The 25,118-nt window shown below is 37.1% G+C and overlaps 1 protein-coding gene across 3 annotated transcripts in view; it reads left to right on the top strand.

The window, feature by feature from the left end:
• The window catches only part of SLC41A2 (solute carrier family 41 member 2), a 108,797-nt gene that overhangs the window by 33,187 nt on the left and 50,492 nt on the right, over positions 1-25,118 (top strand). For all 3 annotated transcript variants that reach the window (XM_045779991.2, XM_045779990.2, XM_087868792.1), the window contains exons 3-6: positions 6,855-6,962; positions 18,530-18,601; positions 20,960-21,104; positions 24,782-24,928. In XM_045779991.2, coding sequence (XP_045635947.1) covers positions 6,855-6,962; positions 18,530-18,601; positions 20,960-21,104; positions 24,782-24,928 — 472 coding nt within the window. The remainder of the gene's footprint in view (positions 1-6,854; positions 6,963-18,529; positions 18,602-20,959; positions 21,105-24,781; positions 24,929-25,118) is intronic.

A 25,118-nucleotide genomic window follows, 5' to 3' on the forward strand; every position in this document is an offset into this window, starting at 1 on the left:
ATAAAATAAATGTAAGAAGACTCTGAAAGATGGGAAGAAAAAAGCAGTCTGGCTAGGCCCTTTTTGCTTCCTGCATCCCAGATTTGGAGCTAAAGAAGCCAGCAACCTGGGAATACCAACAGGTGCAAACAACAAGAAGGAAAGCCTGCTCTCTCCAGCTGGAGGACTAGGAGAGGGGCAATCTAGCGAGACAGAAACCTTGTAGACAAGAATTGTTCTACTCTAGCCAACCATGACTGAAAAGACCGTGGTCCCACCCACACACGCAGAGCAGCAAAAGCTCAGTTTGGGGCTCTAATGAACAACATGGATGTATGTGGAAGGCATTATGCTAAGTCAAATATGCCAGATGGAGAAAGACAAATATTGCATGGTATCACTTATATGTGGAATCTAAAAAAAAAAAATTAAAAAAAAAATCAAACTTCTAGAAAGAGAGTAAAAAAGTACGTGCTGGAGGATGGGGGAAATGAGGAGAGGTTGGTTAAAAGGTACAAACTTTCAGTTATAAGATGAGTAAGTTCTGAGGATTTAGTGTATAGCGTGGTGACTATAGTTGATAATACTGTACTGTATAATTGATAATTGCTAAATGAGACCGTAGGTCTTAAGCATTTTCACCAAACAGAGAAAAAGGTAACAATGTGAATTAATGGATATGTGAATTAACTCAATGGTGGGACTCCTTTCACAATGTGTGTGTATATCAAATCATCATGTTACACACTTTACATATATTATGTTTTTTCAGTTATACCTCAATAAATCTGGGGAGGAAGAGGCAGTAGTGAGGTACCCCAACACTTCAGCCAGGGTGATATCAGAGAAGGGCGTGTAGGGTGCCAGGATTTTCATTTTTGTTGGCTAATAATGAGAGCTCCTGATAGAACTGAAAGGAGAAATAGGAAAATCCACAATAATAGAGTCTTCAACACCCTTCTCTCAACAATTGATAGAACAAATAGAAAACCAGGAAGGATATAGAAGCACTCAACAACACCATCAGCCAAACAAGACCTAATTAACATTTACAGAACACTCCCCAACCCCACCAAACAGCAGCATACGCACGCTCTTCAAACTGTCATAGATCATAAACCAAGGTAGGCCATATCTTGGGCCGTAAACCAAACCTCAAGTTTAAAGTATTGGAATCATTCAGAGTATGTTCTCCAATTACAAGGTCATCAAACTAGAAATCAGTAACAGAAAGAAAACAAAAATTTCCAAATACCTGGAAACTAAACAACGTATGTTTAGATAATGCATGTTCAAAGGGGAAGTCTCAGAAAAGTCAAAAAACATTGAACTGAATGAAAATGAAAATGTAACATCAAAATGTGTGAGTCACAGGTAAAGCAATTTATAGAATTAAATGCATATGTTAGAATGAGGGAAAAAGCCTAACAATCGAAGCTCTCATCTCAAACTCAGAAAAAGATGAACAAAATAAACCCAAGCAAGCAGAAGAAAGGATAATAAAGATAAAAGCAAAAATTTCAATGAAATTGAAAGCAGGACAACAGTAGAGAAAACTGATAAAACAAATAGTTGGTTCTTGGAAAAGATCAGTAAAACTGACAATCTGTAGCAATACTGCCAAAAAAAAAAAAAAGACGTAAATAAGCAATATCTGGGTGAAATTGGGGATATCACTATAGATCCTGTAGGCATTGAAAGAACAGTGAAGGAACACAGCAGACAACTCTGCACACATACATTTTACAACTTACACAAAGAAGACTGCGTTCTTTTTTTTTTTTTTTTAAAGATTTTATTTATTTATTAGACAGAGACAGAGACAGCCAGCGAGAGAGGGAACACAAGCAGGGGGAGTGGGAGAGGAAGAAGCAGGCTCATAGCGGAGGAGCCTGATGTGGGACTCGATCCCGGAACGCCGGGATCACGCCCTGAGCCGAAGGCAGACGCTTAACCGCTGTGCCACCCAGGTGCCCCAGAAGACTGCGTTCTTGAAGAACATAGCTACCACAAGGAACCCAAAATGAAATAGATCATTTGAATAGCTCTGTACCCACTAAGGAAATTGAATGTGTAATTTAAAAAACTCCTAAAAAAGAAATCTTTAGACCCAGATAATTTCACCTGAAAATTCTATTGAATGTTTTAAGCAGAATTAATACTAATTCTACATAAGCTCATTTGGAAAATCGAAGAGGAGAGAACAATTTTCAATTCATTTAAAGAAGCTAGTATTACCCAGATACCAAAACCAGAGACAATGCAATTTTCTTTAAAGCTGCAGATTAATCTGTATATAGACCAAAAAAATCCTTAATAAAACACTGGCTAATAGAATTCAGCAATATATAAAATGAATTTAATACATCATGAGCAAGTGAAGGAAGCAAGTCTGGCTCAATATTTGGAAATTAATGTAATTTACCATATTAACAGGCTAAAGAAGAAAATCACATGATAGTATCAACTGATGCAGAAAAAGCATTTGACAAAATTCAACACTCATTCATGATTTAAAAAAAAAAAACCTCTCATAATTAGGAATAGAGTGGAATTTCCTCAACATTGTACTTAAATGGTGAAATATAAAATGTCTTTTCCCTAAGACCAGGTTTAAGGCAAGGATGTCTGCACTCAATACCTTTATTGAACGCAGCGTAATAAGGCAAGGGGGAAAAAAGGCATGCAGATTGGAAAGGAAAAACTAAAACTGTTACTGTTTGGAGATGATGTGATTGCCTACTTTGAAAACCCCAGGAAATCTACAAAGAACTGGCCCATGAATTCACCAAGGTCATAGGATACACAATACATACAAAAAGAAAAAATAAGTTCTATTTCTGTGCGCTACAATGATTAAGTAGACATTGAAATTAAAGGTAAAATAACATTTTTCAAAAAATAAGTACCTATATATAAATCTAACAAGATATGTACAGGACTTGTATGCTGAAAGCTATAAAACCCTGATGAAAGTAACTGAAGATGATCTAAATAAATAGAGAGTCATGCCATATTCGTGGCTTGGAAGACTCAACATAATGAAGATGTCAGTTTTCCCCAAACTGATATATGTGTTTAACAGAACTTTTTAAACTCCAGATTTTTTGTAGATAATATTCTAAAATTAAATGCAAAGGAAAAGAGAATAGCTTTAACAGGTTTGAAAAATAAAAATAAAGGGGGAAGGATCGATCTCTACCTGAGGTCAAGCTGATGAACGTGGCTACAGTAGTCAAGACTCTGTGGTGTTGGTGGAGGGATAGATGTGTAGATCCGTGCAGCTGAATAGACAGCTCAGAGATGGACCCACACAAATATATTCAGCTCATTTTTGAGACAAGTGCAGTGGAGAAAAAAATAGCCCTTTTAGCCAAGGGTGCTGAAGCAATTAGACATCCATAGCTCAACCTAAGTCTTTCTAGAAAAATAAACTCAAAAAAAAAAAAAAGAAAGAAAAAGAAAAACTCAACACGAATCACACATTTAAATATGAAATGTAAAACTATAAAATGTTTAGAAAAATATAGGGAGAAAATTCTCAGGATCTAGGGCTAGGCAAAGATTTCTTAGACTTGACACCAAAAGCAGGATCCATAAAAGGAAAAATGGATAAATTGGACTTCATCAAATAACATTTTTGTTCTGTGAATGACCTTGTTAAAAGGATAAAAAGCCAAGCTGCAGAGTGGAAGAAAATATTTACAGAGCCACATACCTGACAAAAAACTAGAATCTATAAAGGGCTCTCAAAACTCAACAGTTAAAAAAAAAATGAGAAAATTGGCAAAAGCCATAGAGACATTTCACCAAAGAGTGTGGACAGATGGCAAATAAACGTGAGATGGTTAATATCTTTAGCCATTAGAGAAATGCAAATGAAAATCACTATGAGATACCACTACACACCTGTCAGAATGGCTATAGTAAAAATAGTAAAACTATGAAATGCTGTTAAGCATGTAGAAAAGTGGTATCACTCATACATTGCTGATGGGAATGTAAAACAGAACAGGCACTCTGGAAAACACCTTGACAGTTTTTTGTTTTTTTTAAGATTTTTTTAATTAATTAATTAATTTATTTATTTATTTATTTATTTTAGAGAGAGCGTGTGGATGTGTGAGTTGGGGAAGAGGCAGAGGGGGAGGGACAGGCAGACTCCTTGTTGAGCGCAGGGCCTGATGGCAGGGAGTGGGGGGAGTCCATGTCAGGACCCTGGGATCATGACCTGAGCTGAAACCAAGAGTCTGACGCTTAACCGACTGAGCCACCCAGGCGCCCCATGACAGCTTCTTAAAAACAAACACACACACAAACAAAAACTAAAACTAAATGTTAACTATCATATAACCGAGCGATTGCCTTCCTGGGCACTTATGCCAGAGAATGAAGACTTCTGTTCCCACAGATCCTGTATATGAATGTTTATAGCTGCTTCATTCATAGTAGCCAAGAACTGGATACAACCCAGGTAGCCTCCAACAGTTGAATGGTTAAATAAACTTCAGTAAATCACACAAGTCACACAGTAAAAGTAGTAAGAGTCAGAATCCGAACCGAGGTAATCTGACCGGAAAGCCCTTTTCTTTGACTGAAGTACTGTTCCGCTGCTCAAGACTCTCAAATATCCCAAATGCTGTCTCTGGACACTCCAGGGTTGCTGTGGGATTTTAAAAAAAATTTGAAGGAAGCACAGCGATATTTCTTGGGCACTCTACAGACTCAAGGTGGTTCAACACTTTCACATTGCATCACACATTTCTTTTGATGACTAGATTTTCAGTGGTGCTGGGGAAAAAAGCAAGTGTCACACGAAAACCAATATAGACAAGAAATGAAGGTGGCAGTGTCCAGTTCCAAGGTTTGAGAAGCTGTGCAGTGACCAACAGGTACACACACGCCATTAATAAATAATTATGGTGATACAACATAAAATATTTTTTTCAATGTATTTCTCTTATTTCTACAAATGGCTACTAAATTGTTAGGTAATAAGTACTTGTTAAATTGTTTGGACTAACTACTTAATAGGACTTTTAGGTGTTTCTTTTGGCCTAGGGGGTGTCATGAAAACTGAGAAAGTTTGGGAATTTCTAGAAGCACACCTCTGCAGGTGTAGGGGAAAGAATATAGAATTTATTTGGCATGAGATAGGAAATCAATAATGGAGAGTTCTTATTATAGCAATGCTGAGGTGTTAGTCACTTCACAGTAATTCTCATGGGAGTATTTGATTTGAATTGAACTTGGAAAGGATGGAAGTAACCAAAAGGAGTTCATCCCAACAGATCCAAAGTGTGATGACATGTAGAAGCTAGACTGATAGGGATATTCGGATATTCTCATGTTTCTAAAATTAAGTGTCTTAAAATGATGACCTAGGTAAAATGTATTCCTGAATTCCTGAGTTGTTAAAAATGATACCTATCTCATAGGTTTTTTTGTGAAGCTATTTATGAGTAAACCTAAAGAAAACAGTGCCTGGCACATACCAAGCAACCAGTGGATGTTGAATATTGTTAATATTTGTTAGTATTATTATCTTTTTCATCATCATCATCATCATCACCACCACCACCACTCTCATCTCTGAAGAAGGCATATCCCACTAGCACAGCAGAATTATTAACCCATCATAAAACATGGACAAAATTATTTGTTAGTTTTTTGGCAGGTTAGGAAATCTGGGATCAACTGCCTCTCCCCCACCCCGGCCTTTTTAAAGGCTCATCCTTAACTGGCTTGAACCCTGGAAGGATTCTCTTGCAAATCCTTTGAACCAGGATTTTACCAAAGACTGATCTGATAAACATTTCCTAACCTCTTTAGGTCCTAGTTCTATACCTGTTTGGAACAACCTCTAGGGCAACTTTGGGGACAAATTGTATTTTTCTTTCATTTATCTGATGGATTTAAGTTTTACTTCTCTCACCTGTCTTGATATTAATGACAAGGCAGCGTTCCTGATATTTATTGGCACAAATTAATATGTTAGTCCATAAAGTCTCTTACTGGGACAGTCACCTCTTAATGGCATTAGTAAAGTAGCAGATTGTGTCAGTAAGTGACTTGTGTGTTTTTTTCACTTTATAAAGTACTTTAACGTGTTATTTTCATTATTGTGGTTTTTTCCCAAGGGCTAGACATGGCAGACAGTATCTTCATTTCATGGAGGAAGAAATGGAGGTCCGAAAGACACCTGACTCATCCAGGATTATGCAGCTAGGTTATGACAGATCCATGCCTAGGATCACAAACTTTCTAATTTCAATTTAGTGCTTTTTTTAAATGATCCTGTGTACTGCAGTCTCTTGCCTCACACCCTAAAAATGGGGACCAGAGCATGGGATGACTCAGAACTCCCGAGTCCATTCCTTGGTCCCATCTTCTGGCCTTGGGAAAATCGTTTAACTTCTCTGAATCTTTATTTCTTCATCTGTGAAATTAAATAATAATATTACTGTAATTTTCCTGAGGGGTTGTTGTAATTAGTGTTGGAACCAAGATTCAAGTCCAGATGGTCTGGTTCTTGAGTCTGTGCTCTTAACTACTAGTTACACTGACTCCTGTCCTCATTAAGGGATAAAGTAAAATTTAACGGTATCAGAGTTGTGTAGCAAGCTAGAGGTATTGGGGATATAGTGACTGTATCAGCTATCACTTCCAATTTAACTCAATCTTCTAAAGCAATTCAAGGCTTCAGAGCTCTGGAGAGTAGGGTTAAGCTTAATGTTCACTGCATACATGATCGGTCTTGCCATTCAGAATGTAGATGCAACATTGGAAAAGAAGGCTGAGATTTTTAGCAATGTGTTTTTTCTAAACTTTTTTAAAGAGTGTCAGAAAATTCTGTTTTGTTTTTCTCCTTACAGCACTGGGAGGTGTTCAAAAAGGTAACAGAAGTTTTCATTTTAGTTCCTGCACTTCTTGGTCTTAAAGGGAACTTGGAAATGACCTTGGCATCCAGATTATCCACTGCAGTAAGTTTTTTCCTACCTCTAAGTATATAGATTACATATACTGTTTCTTTCTGGGAAGGAGAATTTATTATCAGGAAAGTTTTTTTCGTCTCTCTGACAAATTTCTGGACCTCAGGGTTATGCTAAGTAGTTATGCCTGATAATATACCCCTCAAGTTCTCTACCTTAGCTAATTTGTGAATTATAGGCTCTCCTTTATCCTGAGAAGTAGGATACTTGCCTCATTTTGCTCCAGGGCATTCTGGCAATTATCATCAGTGCTTAAGACCTGGGACAAGTTAGATACTGAGATTCTTTGTGGTTAAATGGTTGGTTGATTGGTATTTAAACCTTTTGTGGTTATAAAAGTAATACATGCTTACTGTAAAAACTGAAGAAAAGGGGATAATTATATAGAAGAAAATTTAAAACCACTCCAGATTCTTCACCTAGACATAATCATATATTAATATTTTGGTATAGATCCTTCTGTACTTGGATATCTGTCTGTACTTGGATATCTATACTTATACGTAGTTAGGCATAATATAGACTAGATGCATACTGTATATTTTTAAAGTGAACAAGAATCATATATATTCTCTCTTAAAATCTGTGATACCCATTTGAAGATATACCATGATCATCCTTCTATATCAATAAATATAGACCTATGTCATTATTTTTATTGGCTATGTACTTTTCCCTTCTATAGTTCTCCTACAGTTTAGTCCATCATCTATTATTGGGTATATAGGCTGTTTCTAATATTTTGCTATTATAAACAATGTTATAATGAATACTTTTATACATACAGTTTTGCATTCTTTTATTTCTTTTGGGCATATTCTAAGATTGTAACTAAAGTGTTCAGAAAAAAATGCATTCTTTTAAGGCTTTAGCTACATATGTTAAATTGTCATCCAGAAAGTTTAAACATTTTTTTAAAATGTTGCCAGTAACAGGGTTCTGAGTTATTTTTAGAAGCCCAAAAGACATCATTCTCTCACTGTAACATCTGTTGGGGGTTCACCATTGTGCAACCAAATCATGTTGGTTAAAATCACCTTGCTAGTGGGGTTCACTTCAATGAACCATCTACCCATTTAACATTAAATTAAGCTGTCGTTATTACTAACTGTAGTACCCTCAGTATATGAAGTTAGGGTTTTTTTTGTTTGCTTAAAGATGCTGCAGTGAATGAGCCCATCTATGAAGTAGGGGGGAAATTTGCATATCTAAAGGTAACCAAGAAGCTGAACAACTGTGTTGGTGATAGAATACAGATGGAAATTCCTCACTTTTTTGCATCTTGGAAGCCAGTTACATTGCTCCATCGTTAAATTTTTAGATCCAAGGTTTAAAGACAAAGTTTTCTCAAGCGATCATGTGAAGCCATTAAGTACATGTAAAAATATTTTAAAAAATGTGTTGGAACAGCAGTCTTAGACTTCTCTGAAAATATTTAGAAAGCATCATCAAGCAATGTACAAAACTTCAGTTTATGGAATTACTTCAATGAAATTACATCCTCACCATCAACCAAATCTTCAAACCTAAGAATTAAAGAGGAAATATCTTTCATCAGTTATTGTATGAGAGGAAAGAAAGTCCAGTAATTTGGTAACACCATCGTTCTTAGAAGTATCTAAATTGGCAAAACTAGCCCAAACCAATCTTGATTCTCTAATGACTCCGTTATAAAGTGGGCATCTATATAGAATTACATATAGGAGGTATAGTGACCACAGGATCGATCTAGTAGCTCTCAGTGCTAAGAAGTGATTTCTAAAAAATGTAATACCGCGATGGTAATATAATTTTTAAAATTTGGTTAAATTTCACATTCTAGTATCTCAGAAGTTCATTATATAATGGTGACATTTGGTGTCCACTGAATATTGATTTTCACACTTTGTGTTCGCGAGAATGTGTGTCCATTATACCACTAGCTTTTGCCTTAAAAACAAAACAAAACCTTTTATGTAGTTTTACCAATGTTTTTGGAGTTAGTGAAATTATACACATGTGTTCTGTGTACCATCTTTTTTTCCCAGTGATCTACACTTGCATTATGCTTTAAGAACTGGTGGGTCAGCCAGGTAAAACTTGATCCAAGAGGTTTATGGCCAGAGAGGGGAATAACGAAGAGGTCTTGAAAAACAAAACTGGCAACATTTAAAGGAAAAGGAAGTTATTGGAATGAAAGTTAAAAGGTAGCTTTAGTTTCATTTTGTTGGAGAGTGAACTTTGTTCTGATAAATATAGTTAAGCATACAAGCTTTTAAGCAACTTGATAACTCTGCCCGGAAAACTGAAATTTCGGCTAGCCTATCTCAAAGAAAATATTTCTAAAAACAACATTCTTGAGCATTCTCCAGTATTTGTTTAGATTCAAGTAAGAGAGGGAACATGCCATGCCATTTGGAAATAGGCTCTGCTGTAGGGAAGCCGGTTGAAAAGGGGTATGGTACAAATTAATTTAACTTGCTTGTATTACCATTAATACTGAATAAAGATGAATTTAATGTTAATCTTTTAATTTAAACTTTATTTGTTGTGGCATTTATATTTTATGTTAGACCTTCCCATCAAATGTCTGGTTACATTTATTTGTTCATATTTAAGAAAGGGGAACTCCAAAGCTGATTAGAAGCAAAGCCCATGGGAGGAGTTGATCAACCAACACCTTCACTGCAGAGTGAGCTAGCTGGGCCTTTCTTTGGGGTGGTAGAGGTGGAGTTAATATCTTCCATAGATCAAGAATTTTGTCACTGATTATAAGATATTTGAGTCATTAACTGAAGAAATTACTTAGTTCTCTAAGCAATGAAGACACCATAAACTAAGTGAATATACTATGTTATCATAGCTTGATCCCATGAGTTACTACTTTTCTGTTTACTAATTTGTTTACTTTTATTTTTTCAGGTTATTTAGCATAGGCACAGCTCAGTCAATGTCAAGGGCCGGAGGCAGGACTGCTGTTGATATGTTAGATCAATGATTCTGCAGGTGTGGTCTCTGATAAACACGGTTAGCAACTTGTTAGAAATGCAGATTCTCAGCCCCACCCCAAAGCTACCAAATCAGAAACTGGGGGTGTGGCTCAGCAATCTGTATTTTATTTTATTTTTTATTTTATTTTTTTTTTAAATGATTTTATTTATTCATTTGACAGAGATAGAGACAGCCAGCGAGAGAGGGAACACAAGCAGGGGGAGTGGGGAGGAAGAAGCAGGCTCACAGTGGAGGAGCCTGATGTGGGGCTCGATCCCATAACGCCGGGATCACGCCCTGAGCCGGAGGCAGACGCCTAACCACTGTGCCACCCAGGCGCCCCAGCAATCTGTATATTAACCAGAGATTCTGATATACGTCAAAGTTTGAGAACCACTGTGTTAAATGAACAATATGGAGGCCAGTGGGGCTGGGACCAAGTGAGAGAAAGGGAAGATGACAGGGCATGAGATCACCTCGTGGGCCATTGTAAGGACTTTGCTTGTTGTGGGAAATGAAAAGCCATTGGAAGGTTTTGAACAGAGGAGTGCTGTGATCTGATAGATATTTTTAAGATTATTTTGACTATTGTGTTGAGACAGAGATATACAGGGCCAAAACTAAAGCAGAGAGACAAGTTAAAAGTCTGTTGCAATAGTATAGGTTAGAGGTGATGCTGGCTTGGGCCACGGTTGTAGCAGTGTTATAGTGAGGTATAGTTGGAGTCCAGAACTAATTTTCAGAGAGAGTTGACAGAATTGGCTGATGGATTAGCTGAAATTAAATACTGGGTAGTAGTCACTTAAAATTTCTCAGGATTTGAGAGGGGTAAAAGTAAACAAATTAATAGATGGAAAAGTAGTAACTCATGGCATCAAGCTATGATGACATACTATATTCATCTAGTTTATATTTTCATTGCTTAGACAATTTGATCTCAAGTTTGCTAGGTGGAGTACTACCATTCTTACAGAGTGCTAGAGAATCTTTGCCAGCTGTATTCCAATTCTGATACTCTATCAACTGTTAAAGCAACTCTAGGTTAAAGACTTCTTCCTCCTCCTCCTTCTCTTCTCTACTTTCTTTTTTCTTCCTCCTCCTCTTCCTCTTCTTTTTCTTCTTCTTCTTTTTAGAAGAGGGGAGAGGGAGAGGAGCAGAGAGGCGGGGAGGAGCAGAGGGAGAGAGAGAATCTCAAGCCGACTCCTGCTGAGTGCAGAGCCTGACTTGGGACTCCATCCCATGATCTTGAGATCATGACCTGAGCTGAAATCATGAGTTGGATGCTTAACTACCGACTGAGCCACCCAGGCACCCCCTAGGTTAAAGACTTCTTAATAGCAAAGTCCCCAGAGCCTCACCTTCAATGGACTCTTCACTGACTGTTCTCTACTTGAAATTTTTTATTAACCTTGACGTTGAGGCCCCACACTATCTTCCTTCCATGTCTTTCATGACTTCCTCTTAGTCTACTTTCTTGGTTTCTTTTTCTTTATCTTGATCTGAGGTTTTCCTGAAGAATTAGTACCTTGTTTCATGTTCTCTGTCAATAATTTCACGTAGTCCACCACTGCTTGCACATTGCTAATTGCTAACTCTCGGATCTGTATCTCCAGCCTCCTTCCTGACCTCCGGAGCTGAATTTTCAATTGTCTACGCCACTCAGTACATTCAAAACTAAATTCATTACTTTCCCTTTACCTGTGCTTTCTATATTTCTTACCAATCATTCCCTCCCTTCTATCCATTTAATGTCTAGGCTGTCAGTTCAGCCTATGAAATCCCTCTCCCCTTCCTCTTATGCCCCACCTGCCACTAAAGTGGGGTCCTGGGATCGAGTTCTACGTCGGGCTCCCTGCTCAGTGAGAGGTCTGGTTCTCTCTCTCTCCCCCTACACCTCTCCGCCTGCTTGTGCTCGCCCTCTGTCAAATAAATAAATAAAATCTTAAAAAAAAACCTTGTTATTCTATAAAGGTAAAGGTTAAATGTTCTCAGATAAAAAGATATTTCAGTAAAAAGGTTTCCTATTTTAACAAGGGAGATTTAATAATGATGACTTCAAATCAACTTTATCTTGCCCTCTTACTTGAGTCAAAATTTATCTCTAAATTATAATGATTAACTTGAAAATTTTTTTCCTGGATTTTAATCTTTTCGACCGTAGATATATATTATGGTAGGTAATTGTTGTGGATATAATAGTAGTATATAATTAGAAAATAATCCAACTACAGTGATTCTGTAAATTGTTGGGTTTAAGTTCTATTATCTGAAGTCTAAAATTTTCTGCTTCTGGATGCTAGATATGAAAGAGTCAAAAATGGCACCCACTGTCCTGAAGACAACATATTTTTAAAGCCTATAAATCTATTTTCCAGTAGCAAATTGCCTAGCACGGTTTGAGGAGCACTTCTCCACTTCAGACAAAACTGATCTCTGTTGCCTCAAACATCTTCTCAGAGATCTCTTAATTCTCTGAAATTATCATTCTACCTTTATTTATTTATTTATTTATTTATTTATTTATTTATTTATTTATTTATTTATTTATTTGACAGAGATAGAGACAGCCAGCAAGAGAGGGAACACAGCAGGGGGAGTGGGAGAGGAAGAAGCAGGCTCATAGCGGAGGAGCCTGATGTGGGGCTCGATCCCACAACGCCGGGATCACGCTCTGAGCCGAAGGCAGACGCTTAACCGCTGTGCCACCCAGGCGCCCCATCATTCTATCTTTTTAATTCTAGATCCAAAACATATTTTCAAGCCCTTACAATACGCCAGGTGCTATTGTATACTAGGGAGTCAGCAGTACATAAACCAGAAAATGCTCTTGCCTTTATTGAGCTTACATTCCAATAGAGGCATGTAAAAAAGCGGGCAAAGCCTTTCCCTAACAATTTTAAGTTAGACTTCCAGTTCAGAGTGTAAAACTTCTAAAATACAGAACAATTAAACCCCAAATAATGATATTAATAACTACAGCATAATTTTGATATAGTTACAATCTCAATATTCTTTCCTGAATTTGGCATAATTCTAAATTTTACAAGTTCTTGTCTGATTGTTAGATACAAATGAAACTGCATATTTCTGTTAGTTCTTAATTTTAGAGTATTTTTTTTAAAAGATTTTATTTATTCATTCGACAGAGAGACATAGGCAGCGAGAGAGGGAGCACAAGCAGGGGGAGTGGGAGAGGAAGAGGCAGGCTCCCAGTGGAGGAGCCCGAGGTGGGGCTCGATCCCAGAACGCCGGGATCACGCCCTGAGCCGAAAGCAGACGCTTAATGACTGAGCCACCCAGGCGCCCCTAGAGTATGTTTCTTAAGTTATAAATACCAATCCACAGCTATAGCTTTGTGGACTGGAACTCCTTATGTTTAATCTAAAACTGTTTCAGTCATCTAGATTTTTAACTCCCCCCTTTGTCTGAAGCTTTACTGAGGTATAATTGACACCAATCAACTACAGAAATGCAAAGTCCACAGCTGGATGAGTTTCAGTACATGGTATACACATGTGAAACCTCTACCACGGTCAAGGTTACGAGCATCGTCATCACCCCTGCACATTCAGAAAGATATTAGGGTGTGTGTATGCAGGTACGTATATGTGCATTTTGCCATATTATGTTTTATAAAATATTTCAAGCATGTAAAAAATATAAGGTTTCATATCATAATGGCAGAATGAAGTAATGAGTGAACCTTTCCAGAGATGAACAGTTAGAGAACCTAGACAAACTGAAGGCAATAGAAAGTGGTCAAAGACAGGTAGAAGCGGAGTTCACCCTCAAAAGACTAGTCTACAATGGGTAAGAATTGCAGTGTTCATAGCTTTTTTGCCTGAGGGAGCTTCCCCAATCCTTGGATCTCATGTGGCAGAAAACCTACAGTCTGACCAGTTTGAGGTGACAGAGGTCAGGGAGTCTGATAAAAAATAAACCCAAAAAGCAAAACAAAACAGGGGCGCCTGGGTGGCGTGGTCATTGGGCGTCTGCCTTCGGCTCAGGGCATGATCCTGGCGTTATGGGATCGAGCCCCACATCAGGCTCCTCTGCTATGAGACTGCTTTTTCCTCTCCCACTCCCCCTGCTTGTGTTCCCTCTCTCTCTGGCTGTCTCTATCTCTGTTAAATAAATAAATAAAATCTTTAAAACAAAAACAAAAACCAACTAGACAGAAACATGAACGGGGCCTATACTTAAAAGACAAATACATTGGCTAAGATTTGTGAGTTTTTTGGTTTTTTTTTTTTTTTTTTTTGACCAAATGCCTTTTGTGACTTGTACATAGGTCTAGTGGCAGAAAGTGGAAGTTTTATTGCGTTGGATTATTAGATAACAGAACTCGGAGCTGACAGAGCAGGTAGAAATTTATGGAGAAATCTCAACAGTAAGAGAACAGTAGAAAGCATGAGCCCCAAAATCTGGGTGCAAGTTCTGCTCAGATTTTTGGCTGACCACGAAACTACACAGGTGCAGGGATGATCCCCAAATGGCTAGGCTAAAAAGCAATAGCAGGTAGCGGAAAGAACCAGCTTTGCTAAAGCAAAGGTATGAGCTGCTCTACACTATGAGAGAGACAAGAGTCTGTCTGCAGTTTGCGACCAGGCAAATTAACTGCCTATTAGAAGGGAATCCAGTAATACTTAGAAGAACATAACGTTATTGGAATCATTGAAACACATTATCAGTCTGTCTAGTGTTTAACCAAAAATTATTAGATATAGGAAGAAACACAAAAGTGTGATTCATATTTAGGAAAAGTGAGATTCATACTCAGTCAATGGAAAGTGACTGAAAGCAGGCCCAGATGTTGGTTTTAACAGAATCTTTCAAAGCATCTAGTGTAAACAAGCTCAAAGAACTAAAGGAAAAAGTGATCAGAGAGTTAAACAAATGTATGTATTAATGAATAACTGCATAGGGAATCTTAAGAAAGAAATCATAGACAAAAAGCTGAGATTATTTCCTTTTCTAGTTGCCAGATTTTTAAATTCACCAGTTGTGTGTTTTTAAATAAAATTTTTGATTATAGCAGTGCCACATGTTCAGCGATGAAAATTTGGAAAATTCACTAATGAACAAAGAAGAAAATAAAAATTATCCACAAGCCCGTCATTCAGAAATAACAATGGTTAACATTCAGGTTTATTTTTTTATATACCTTTTTTGGGGGAGCACGTATTTAATATATATATGTGTGTGTATATATATATATATATATATATATATATATATATATATTTTTTTTTTTTTTTTATTAGAGAGCACAAGGAGGGGCAGCAGGGAGAGGGAGAAACAGACTCCCCGCTGAGCAGGGAGCCCAACGAGCAGCTGATCCCAGAACCCCTGGGATCATAACCTGAGCCAAAGGCAGATGCTTAAGTGACTGAGCCACCTAGGCACCCCAATATATATTGGGGATTGGGGTGCCTAGGTGGCTCAGTCATATATATATATATATATATATATATATATATATATACACACACACATATATATATATATATACACATATATATATATATATATATATATATGACAAATACTTCAATGGAGACTTTCAGTACCCTTGTTTCAACTATTTACATATTAAATGTATTTTTCCAAAATGAGTTATAGTATTTGTAAATCTATAATTTCAAGGTCACTCCAACCCACTTTTATCTTTAGTCCCAATAAATCTTAAAGCCTATCCATAACTCTTGTGCTTCAGGTCAGATAAGTAACATATACATCTATGAAGAAGTGGGGTGTAGTGATTTTATAAATTTTATAAAATTTTATAAATTTTATAAGAAGTAGAGACTGCAGACTCAACCTAAGGCATTTAGATTCAAAAAATTAAAACCACTGCATTGGCCAAAACATATCTTCAGGCTCTGACCACCTCAGCTCTACTCTTTCCTTTAAAACTAGCTAGTGTCTTTGCAAAAATATTGGTCTATTTTTCTAGTACTTTAAAATTAATTAATTAATCTGGGTTATATAGACGTCTTTATCAGATCATATCCCACTATATTTTGTCACCTTCCAAGTTCTTAGTTTTTCCTAGCTGAGTATCATCAGGTCAGTTAATCTAATTAAAGTAGGTTTAGCAAAGGCCTTTAGAAGTACACTCATTCTTCTTCTCTACCCTGGAAAAATTTCGATGGTTCATATTAATCCTAGGCCACTGGACAGTATGGTATGTCAGCCCAATTTTTGGTTCAGTTTTTATAATATGGAGGCAACAAAGGTCAATTTTCTGTATCCTGCCGAACTCCCACTTTCACCCCCAACGCATGCCCATTCCATAAGTATTTTCCCTAAGTAGTTAAATTTGGGTCAACACTTCTCTTTTCTCTGTTTTAAAAATCCTTGCTTCTGGGGCACCTGGGTGGCACAGCGGTTGGGCGTCTGCCTTCGGCTCAGGGTGTGATCCCGGCGTTATGGAATCGAGCCCCACATCAGGCTCCTCCGCTATGAGCCTGCTTCTTCCTCTCCCACTCCCCCTGCTTGTGTTCCCTCTCTCACTGGCTGTCTCTATCTCTGTCGAATAAATAAATAAAATCTTTAAAAAAATAAAAATAAAAATCCTTGCTTCTAAAAATCTTTGCTTTATAAAAAAAATGATTATTATTTGTGACTATATTCCACTTTGTGTTTATTTCACATAATACACTGTGATTTCACACCATAAATTATATTTCATAAATGTGAAATACGTTTTATTTCACATCATACATTAACTCGCTATTTATTATTCATGTTAGACTAAAAGGACTCTAGATTCAGAGACTTAGAGATCTGGAAGGGACTTAGAAATTGTGATCTTCATCAATTATAAAACAGATTAATTGAATAGTGTGATGTGGTTCTATGTGGGTTTGGTCAGTGGAACTACCGTGGTATATATTGTGGCAAAGGAATTTAATTGACCAATTTGGGCTGACACAAATGTGGGCGAAGTAAAGGTCTGTGATGGGAGGGTCAGAGAAGTAGCCTGAAGCACTGGAGCAGGGGAAGAAAGGCATGGGTGCATTGCAGTGTAGACCTCTGGGTGCCAACTCTGTCTGACTACTAAGACCTTACAGAAATAATGGCCTCTCCTTCGCTTCTGCCTTCCAAATCTTAGGCAAGTTCCTGCCGCTGGTAGACTGTAACCTGCAGCTCTAAGAAAGAGGATTTTGAGGAAGATAGTTCCAGGCTTTAGAAGGGACCGGTGGCAATGGTACCAAGTGAATTTGGCACAGTGGCCTACTTAATTCATAGCATCCATTCATTCTGTGACTCACCTTTCTTCACCTTCTCCTAGACCCTAGTGTATGTGTAATCCGTCTCTACTGATCATCAAGCAATTCTGGAGTCTTGATGTCTTATACTTTTTCATGGAATCATTTTCGATTGCTTCCCATACCTACAGACCTCTTTCTAAAAGTTATTAAAAATAACACCAATTTCTCTCATGCTTATTTCTTGAACACTAAACCTGAAATAGATTCACTCTTTAAACATTGCTTGTACCTTATTACTCACTGAAGCAAAAACCCAAGTTGTTAGAGCTACAAACACAAATTTCATGAATAATGTAGATTTCCAGGCTTAGGGAAGAAATCTGCAAATAAAGACAGCATGAATAATTATACTGAAAAACTGAGAAATCTTAATATTTGCATTGCTGGGTACTTTGAAACTAGAGCCCAGGGGGAGGTTCAAGAATTCTGTTTTCCAAATTGGTAGTGGAAATGTTGACATAGCACTGCTGGTCTGAAGCCAGTGAGCTAAACTCTAGTCTGTCCATGAAGTACCCAAAAATAACAGCCCTCATGTATCTCCTACTTTACCCATTCACCTATCTTCGACGACCAAGCAGATGATGAATAATTGAAACCCAGCTCAGTATATTTTTTTATTAATAAAGATCATTCACTGCTTTCCAAATGATTGCATTAGAAAAACTCAGAAGATTTGGATATACATGTTTTGAATCCTAAATGGTTGAAAAGTAACGATTTTGCTTATAGAGCAATTGAATAATAATCTTTCAGAGCGTATTCTTCCATTTAGCAGAAAGATGTATAAATTTTAATAGTGAGGTTACACGATCAAAATTTATATGAACTGAATGAATTTTTTATTGCTAGCAGTTTTAGTCTTGACTCCAATATAAATTATGTACATATAAATGATTTGTTTAATCCCGGGTTTTCTGTTCACTAATTCTTCAAATTACATTAGTTTCACGATACGAATAAAATGCTAGCAGTTCAAAATTATGTAATGATTTATATTGGGCCTCAGTACACAAAATTTGGAGTGTTAGGATAACATTTGATGATGTTAATTGTAAACAGTGTACTAATTGGTCCACTAGTTCTTGTGAGCTAGTAATTAAATTAAAAAAAATGTTTTTCTAAACATCTTGGGCAAGCTAAATGTGAGATACAAGACTGGTAGTGAATTCAGAATTATATTTCAAGTACAGTGTGAGTTCATCAGATTTACTAAAGAATTATCTTTGGCTTTAAGACTTCATATACCTGTTTAAACAGTGAAAGCATATAGATCAGTCAGTGATAGATGATGAAAGTTATCTATTTTAACAGGTAAATATTGGGAAGATGGATTCGCCCATTGAAAAGTGGAACCTCATAATTGGCAACTTGGCTTTAAAGCAGGTAAGTGATGCATATATTTGTTTACAGATCCTGGGTTTATACATCTTGGGTTTTACTTGTAAGAGTGGAATAAATTTTGGTGCGATTAAGTTTACCAGCTAATTATTTCAGGGGACCCAAAACAATAATTTAGTACCATGAAAAAGTGATAGAATAAATGGATACTCATGACCTCTAAAAAGTTTTCTTTCTCTGGAAATTGATCAGGTTTTTCCAAATATGAAAAATGATAAAAAGAGAAAAATATATAAATTTTTAATCCTGTGTTATAGAGCCAGAATTTGAGTATTTGAGTTAGTATCTATACAAACAAATATTTAGCACTTCATTGCTTAGGTTTTATTTTTCTACTTTGATTTTTTAAAGTAAATCTTTAAACTTTTATATATTATAGTCATATGTTTATTTAAAATGAGTTTTTCCTAATTTGTTGTTGTTACTAGTGTTCATATAAATGAGCACATTAGATGTCAGTTACATATACACTAAATCGTAGATTATATATAGATTATCTACAGCTCCTTCTGATCTCAGGTGAATGTCTCTTCCTCCCTAGCTACTTCCTATTGTGACCAAGACACAGGACTGCAGCCCCCTAGTAACACTCTAGCAAGTGGGCTTAAGGAACACTCACTAATTTTAATGTTAGCTCAATTGAGACATCATATTGAGAAACATGGTTGCAGAAAAGTAATTTCATGTATTGCATTTTGAAGACATAGAAATAAAAGAATTTTGGAATATGGGCTTTAAAAAAATATCTGTGCAGCTGCTTCTAAGATCTCAGGGTTAGAAATAAGAAAGTCTGGGATTTAATCTCAGCTCTAACGTTAACCAGCTGTATAAACTTTGTTAATTTACTTAACTTCTCTGGGCTTCTTCGCCCCTTTCTTTTGAATCACAGTATTGCATTAGAGATGTCAATGTTCTTCTCCAGCTTGAAATTGTAGGAACCTACTCAGGGGTAATAAATATTTAACAATAAGAAGGCTACTATAAATTAATATATAAATTAAAATTTGAAAATATATTCCATTTTATTCTTTAAATATTCTAAACTCTTACCAAGTAATACAAGTGGTAGTGTAAATTATTCATCACATCATTCTAAGAACTCCCATCCCAGCTTTCAATTTTTCTTCCCACTCTTCGTCTGCACCCTTCCCTTGTCATCTTCCCTCCCTGCAGCTTTGGTCAGGATGGGAGCCAGAGATGGCGCTGGTTTTCCACCACATGGATCAGCTTCAGAGCGTCTGTGAGCACCTAGAGATTCTTCTCAAATCTTGCGTGCATCTTTGTTTTCATAGAGAACAGAATCTTTACAAAATTTTTGCCAGACTGTCAAAGGAGTCCAGGACACAAGCACAATTAGGAATCTGTGAATTGGATTCCCTTAGGGCTTCTTTAGTTCTCACCTTGTACTTAACAGGATTCTAAGAGTTCCCAGTCAGTGTTACCTTCTTTAGTTGCCGGCTTGCTTTGTACCAGCACTGTGGGAAGCACTTTTATATTTATGTAACTCACCGAAATCTCAGTTTTCAAATTTGATATTACTTTTGTCACTTTACATATCATGATTATGGTTATTTGTGAGGTTACTTTTTAATGTCTGTCCCACCCACCCACCAACAGCAAGGGGAGAACAGGGAATAGATTTATTTTGAGCACCGTGTGGCCCAAGACCAAATGCCTTGTATAGATTCTAAAGATTTTATTTATTTTTTATTTGCTAGAGAGAGAGCACAAGCAGGGGGAGCGGCAGGCAGAGGGAGAAGCAGGCTCCCCGCTGAGCAAGGAGCCCGATGCAGAATTCTGTCTCAGGACCCTGGGATCATGACCTGAGCCAAAGACAGATGCTTAACTGACTGAGCCCAGGCGCCCCTAGATTCTCAATAAGTACTTGTTGAATGAACGAATTTAAATAACTTGCCACAAGATTGGGTGATACGGCCAGGAGGCACACTCCTATCATTTGATCATAAAATCCAATCTCTTACCACCACTGCCTCTGGAGTCAAACTTCAGTTATAAGGATTGGGTACCTTTAAGTTTTAAAGGTGGTATCTTCTTAGATGATCTGTGGATTACACCGTCCAACTCATCTGGGGTGCTTGATAAAACCAGATTCCTGGACCCCTTCCCATACCCACTGGCACCAGATTATGGCAGTTTAAGAACTCAGTGCCTTAGGGAATATTAAAACTAAAATAAGCGGCTTCTTCAAAAGGTAATGATGCAGCTCAGTGACCGGACGGACGCACTACTTTCTTCTGACCTTTGGTACGGGTATTTACATAATCAAGTAAAAACTGTTTGTGAAATGAATAATTCAGTTGGATTTTCTGAAACAATGTTTAGGTTCAAGCGACAGTGGTTGGTTTTCTAGCAGCTGTGGCAGCGATTATACTAGGCTGGATTCCAGAGGGGAAATCCTATCTTGACCATTCCGTCCTGTTGTGCTCTGGCAGCGTAGCAACTGCGTTCATTGCATCTCTTCTACAGGGTAAGTAGATTATAAATGTCCACCCTACGGTCTTGCACCTTCAGATAACTTATTTTCCATGTTCGCCACTTTTATTCACACGCTACTGTTCATTATAACATCAACAGAGAAAGTTTTTAAGTTTGTATTTAAATTCCAGTTAGTTAACATTAATGTAATATTAGTTTCAGGTGTTATCATACAGCGCTCCAGCACTTCCATATCTGACTCAGTGCTCATCAGGAGAAGTGTACTCTTAATCCCCTTCACCTGTTTCACTCATTTCCCCCCATGCACCTCCATTCTGGGAACTACGAGTTTGTTCTCTACAGCTAAGAGTCTGTTTCTTGGTTTGCCTCTCTCTCTTTTTTCCCCTATGTTCATTTGTTTGTCTCTTAAATTCCCCATATGAGTGAAATCATATGGCATTTGTCTTTCTCTGACTTACTTCACTTAGCATGGTACTCTCCATCTATGTCATTGCAAATGGCAAGATTTCTTTCTTTTTATGGCTTAGTAATATTCCTCTGTGTGTGTGTGTGTGTATACACACAGACCACATCTTCTTTATCTCTTCATCACTTGATGAACATTTGGGCTATTTCCATAGTTTGGCCATTGTAGCTAATGCTGATATAAACACTGGGATGCATGTATCCTTTTGAATTTGTATTTTTGTATTCCCACGGTAAATAACCTAGTAGTGCAATTGCTAGATTGTAGGGTAGTTCTATTTTTAACTTTCTGAGGAACCTCCATTCTGTTTTCCAGAGTGGCCACACCAGGCTACGTTCCCACCAAGAGTGAGGAAAAAGAGAAAATTTATCTATAAGCTTTTAAAATGTCTTATTTCAGATATACTTATATATGATATGTGTAAGTCTTAGTATAGAACAGGCTTTCTGAGGTTGTCTCCTGGCCTTGGGTACTCTGGTAGAGTTTCCACTGAGATCAGGAAAATAATCTAGGTATTCATTAGTTTCTGTAAATTAAATTGAGAAACTGCTTTCTGGAAATCATGCGGAGGATTTACTGGCTTGTCATTTCAGTAACAAGGATTCTAGGAATTCTGAATTTCAAAAGCAGTCCCTCTGTTAAAATTTTTTAAAGTTTCAGATTTCAAAAAAATTCCTTCACTTTTTCTGTGGTAATACAAATATAACCATATGTTCGACATAGTATATTGCTGGCTACAGACTTTTAAAGAGCCAGAAGATTTTAAAAATTAACTGCATTAGAATTTTTCAGTCAGGGTATCATTATTTGTATTTATTTATAAAGAACTTAACACTAGAGAACTAGCTTATTATGAAATCATAATCGTAAAGACTTGGTTATTTTATTTATTTATTTTTTATTTATTTATTTTGTTAAGATTTTTTATTTATTTGACAGAGATAGAGACAGCCAGTGAGAGAGGGAACACAAGCAGGGGGAGTGGGAGAGGAAGAAGCAGGCTTCCAGCAGAGGAGCCTGATGTGGGGCTGGATCCCAGAACGTCGGGATCACGCCCTGAGCCGAAGGCAGACGCTTAACCACTGAGCCACCCAGGCGCCCCTCTTTTTATTTTATAATTGCCATCTTCTTACCCTTATATCACCAGCAAGGTAAAAAATAGAAAATTCTCATGTCAGGTGATTATACAAGTGTAAAGCTAACTTTTTTGGTTAGGTTCTGGGAATTTAGGGAATCTTACTAAAAGTAAGACTTGATCCACAATATTTTCAAGCCTTTTGTTTCAGTACTTAAATTGTATTAGGGGTAGTTTTTTTGTCTATATATAGAATTACCAGAATTCAGTGGAGTTAAGACTAGCCAAAGCAGGGTGAAGTTAAGCTACTGGGAGATTAATTTCTGGTAAAAATCAAAACAAAAAACAACAACAAAACCCCTAAAGCATTAGCTTCTTTTTCTTTAAGTTCATTTCTTTCTGTTTTCTTTCTAATCTTGTTTCATTTCGAAAGAATTGTTTTAAAAGTTTTCAGTAACAGCTGTTCTTTTGCTTAGGACTTTCAAAATCATAAGAATTCAGACTTTTAAAATACATTTGCTTAAAGTTTCTTACTTTGAATAACGTGTATTCTAATTTTATGATAGCTTGACCTTTACATATGGAGAACAGATACTATTAACCACCTTTTGTAGGTGAGAAAACGGACCTAGGTGAGGTGACTTGTCCAATTTCATCAGTTTGTTTGCAGAAAATCAGAATTACAACCTGTTTGCTGACTCCCAGCTCTTTCCACTGGTCCATGCTGGCAAAATAATTTTGGCTTTATAGGGTGGTAGAAAACACTGGACTAGAGTTACTTACAAGTTTTTTGACCTTAAGCAGGAACTTAAAACCTATTCCCAGGACTTTAGTTTTATTATCTATAAAATGAGTGTGCTAGAATAAAATCATTTTGAGTCATTGTCCGTGTAAAAATGCTGGATTTTTTTCCTATAGCCATGTTTAGGCTTCCATACTGGTTTATGGTTAGCACATAAGTGCACTAATCTTACATATTCTTTGCACTGCATCCTCTAAATTTTGGCATGAGAAAATGTATACCCCTGGGTATGGATGTAAATGTTATCATCCTCCCTCACCATTTCTATGATTCAAGAAAATAAATATTTAGGAATGCAAGTACACAGTCATATTTTCATCTTCTGTTCTCTAGTTGGAAGTTCATAGAAACTTTGGTTTTAAAGAATATCCTATAGGGGTGCCTGGGTGGCTCAGTCGTTAAGCGTCTGCCGTCAGCTCAGGGCCTGATCTCAGGGTCCTGGGATCGAGCCCCGCATCGGGCTTCCTGCTCCGCTGGGAGCCTGCTTCTTCCTGTCCCACTCCCCCTGCTTGTGTTCCCTCTCTCGCTGGCTGTCTCTTTCTCTGTCAAATAAATAAATAAAATCTTAAAAAAAAAAAAAAAAAGAATATCCTATAGGGGTACCTTGGTGACACAGTTGGTTAAGTGTCCGACTCTTGGTTTTGGCTCAGGTCATGATCTTAGGGTTGTGAGATTGAGTCCTTCATCATCCTCTGTGCTCAGCAGGAAGTCTGCTTGAGATTCTCTCTCGTTTCTCCCTCTGCCCCTCCCGCTTGCGCACTCTCTCTCTCTAAAAATAAATAAATAAATCTTAAGAAAAAAACCAAAAGGATATCCTTTACAGAGACTGCTTTTCGTGTTTTGGCCTCCAGTGTTCATTTTTATTATTTCCCTTCTCTTAATGCTTCATCACTTTTAAATAATAAAATGAAGCAAGCATTCTGGCTACCACCATGTAGACAAATCCGGTTTTTTGGTCTTCTTCCCAATTGCTGTGCATATAAATATGACTCACCTTTCTTTGACATTTTCATACTTAGAGGGTTAAAATAAAATCTTCAGGTTTGATACACACAAATATATTACATCTGAGACATAAATGTTATTAAATTTGAAACTTTTGCTTTAATGTTACTTTACAGTAGCTTTTCAGGTCTCTAAATGCAACAGTGAACTTCTTAAATCTTCTATGATCCTTACTTGGAATTTGTTGAAAGGCATTTTGCCAAAGCATTAGAGTAAAATGTTTTGTTTGCTTTAGTCAGCTTATCTAAGCCGTCTAACTGGAACTGATGTGCTGTTTGTCTAGCCTTTATATTTCAGTATTTAGAGGATTGATTTTCTCTAAATCATAGCATAAAAAGTAATGAGTTTCCTTTCTTCCAGGAATAATAATGGTTGGGGTTATCGTTGGTTCAAAGAAGACTGGCATCAATCCTGATAACGTTGCTACCCCCATTGCTGCTAGTTTCGGTGACCTCATAACTCTTGCCATATTAGCCTGGATAAGTCAGGGTTTGTACTCCTGTCTTGGTAAGTTAACTTGGAATTAAATTTAATGTGCTGTTCAGAGTCTTTTTAAATAAGTATTGTTGCAGCAATGCCATGAATCCTTGGCGGCCTTCTTCTGTTGTAGAGCTGTGGTTGAGACTGAGTAGAACAGTAACTGCTGTTTGTCGTATACCTGCTATGTGGTGTGGTTCTCCTGTGTATTTTGTTCTCA

This window comes from Ursus americanus, chromosome 17, assembly GCF_024610735.1.
Source record: "Ursus americanus isolate L20-20 chromosome 17, mUrsAme1.1.p, whole genome shotgun sequence".
In the NCBI taxonomy this organism is placed as follows: domain Eukaryota; kingdom Metazoa; phylum Chordata; class Mammalia; order Carnivora; family Ursidae; genus Ursus; species Ursus americanus.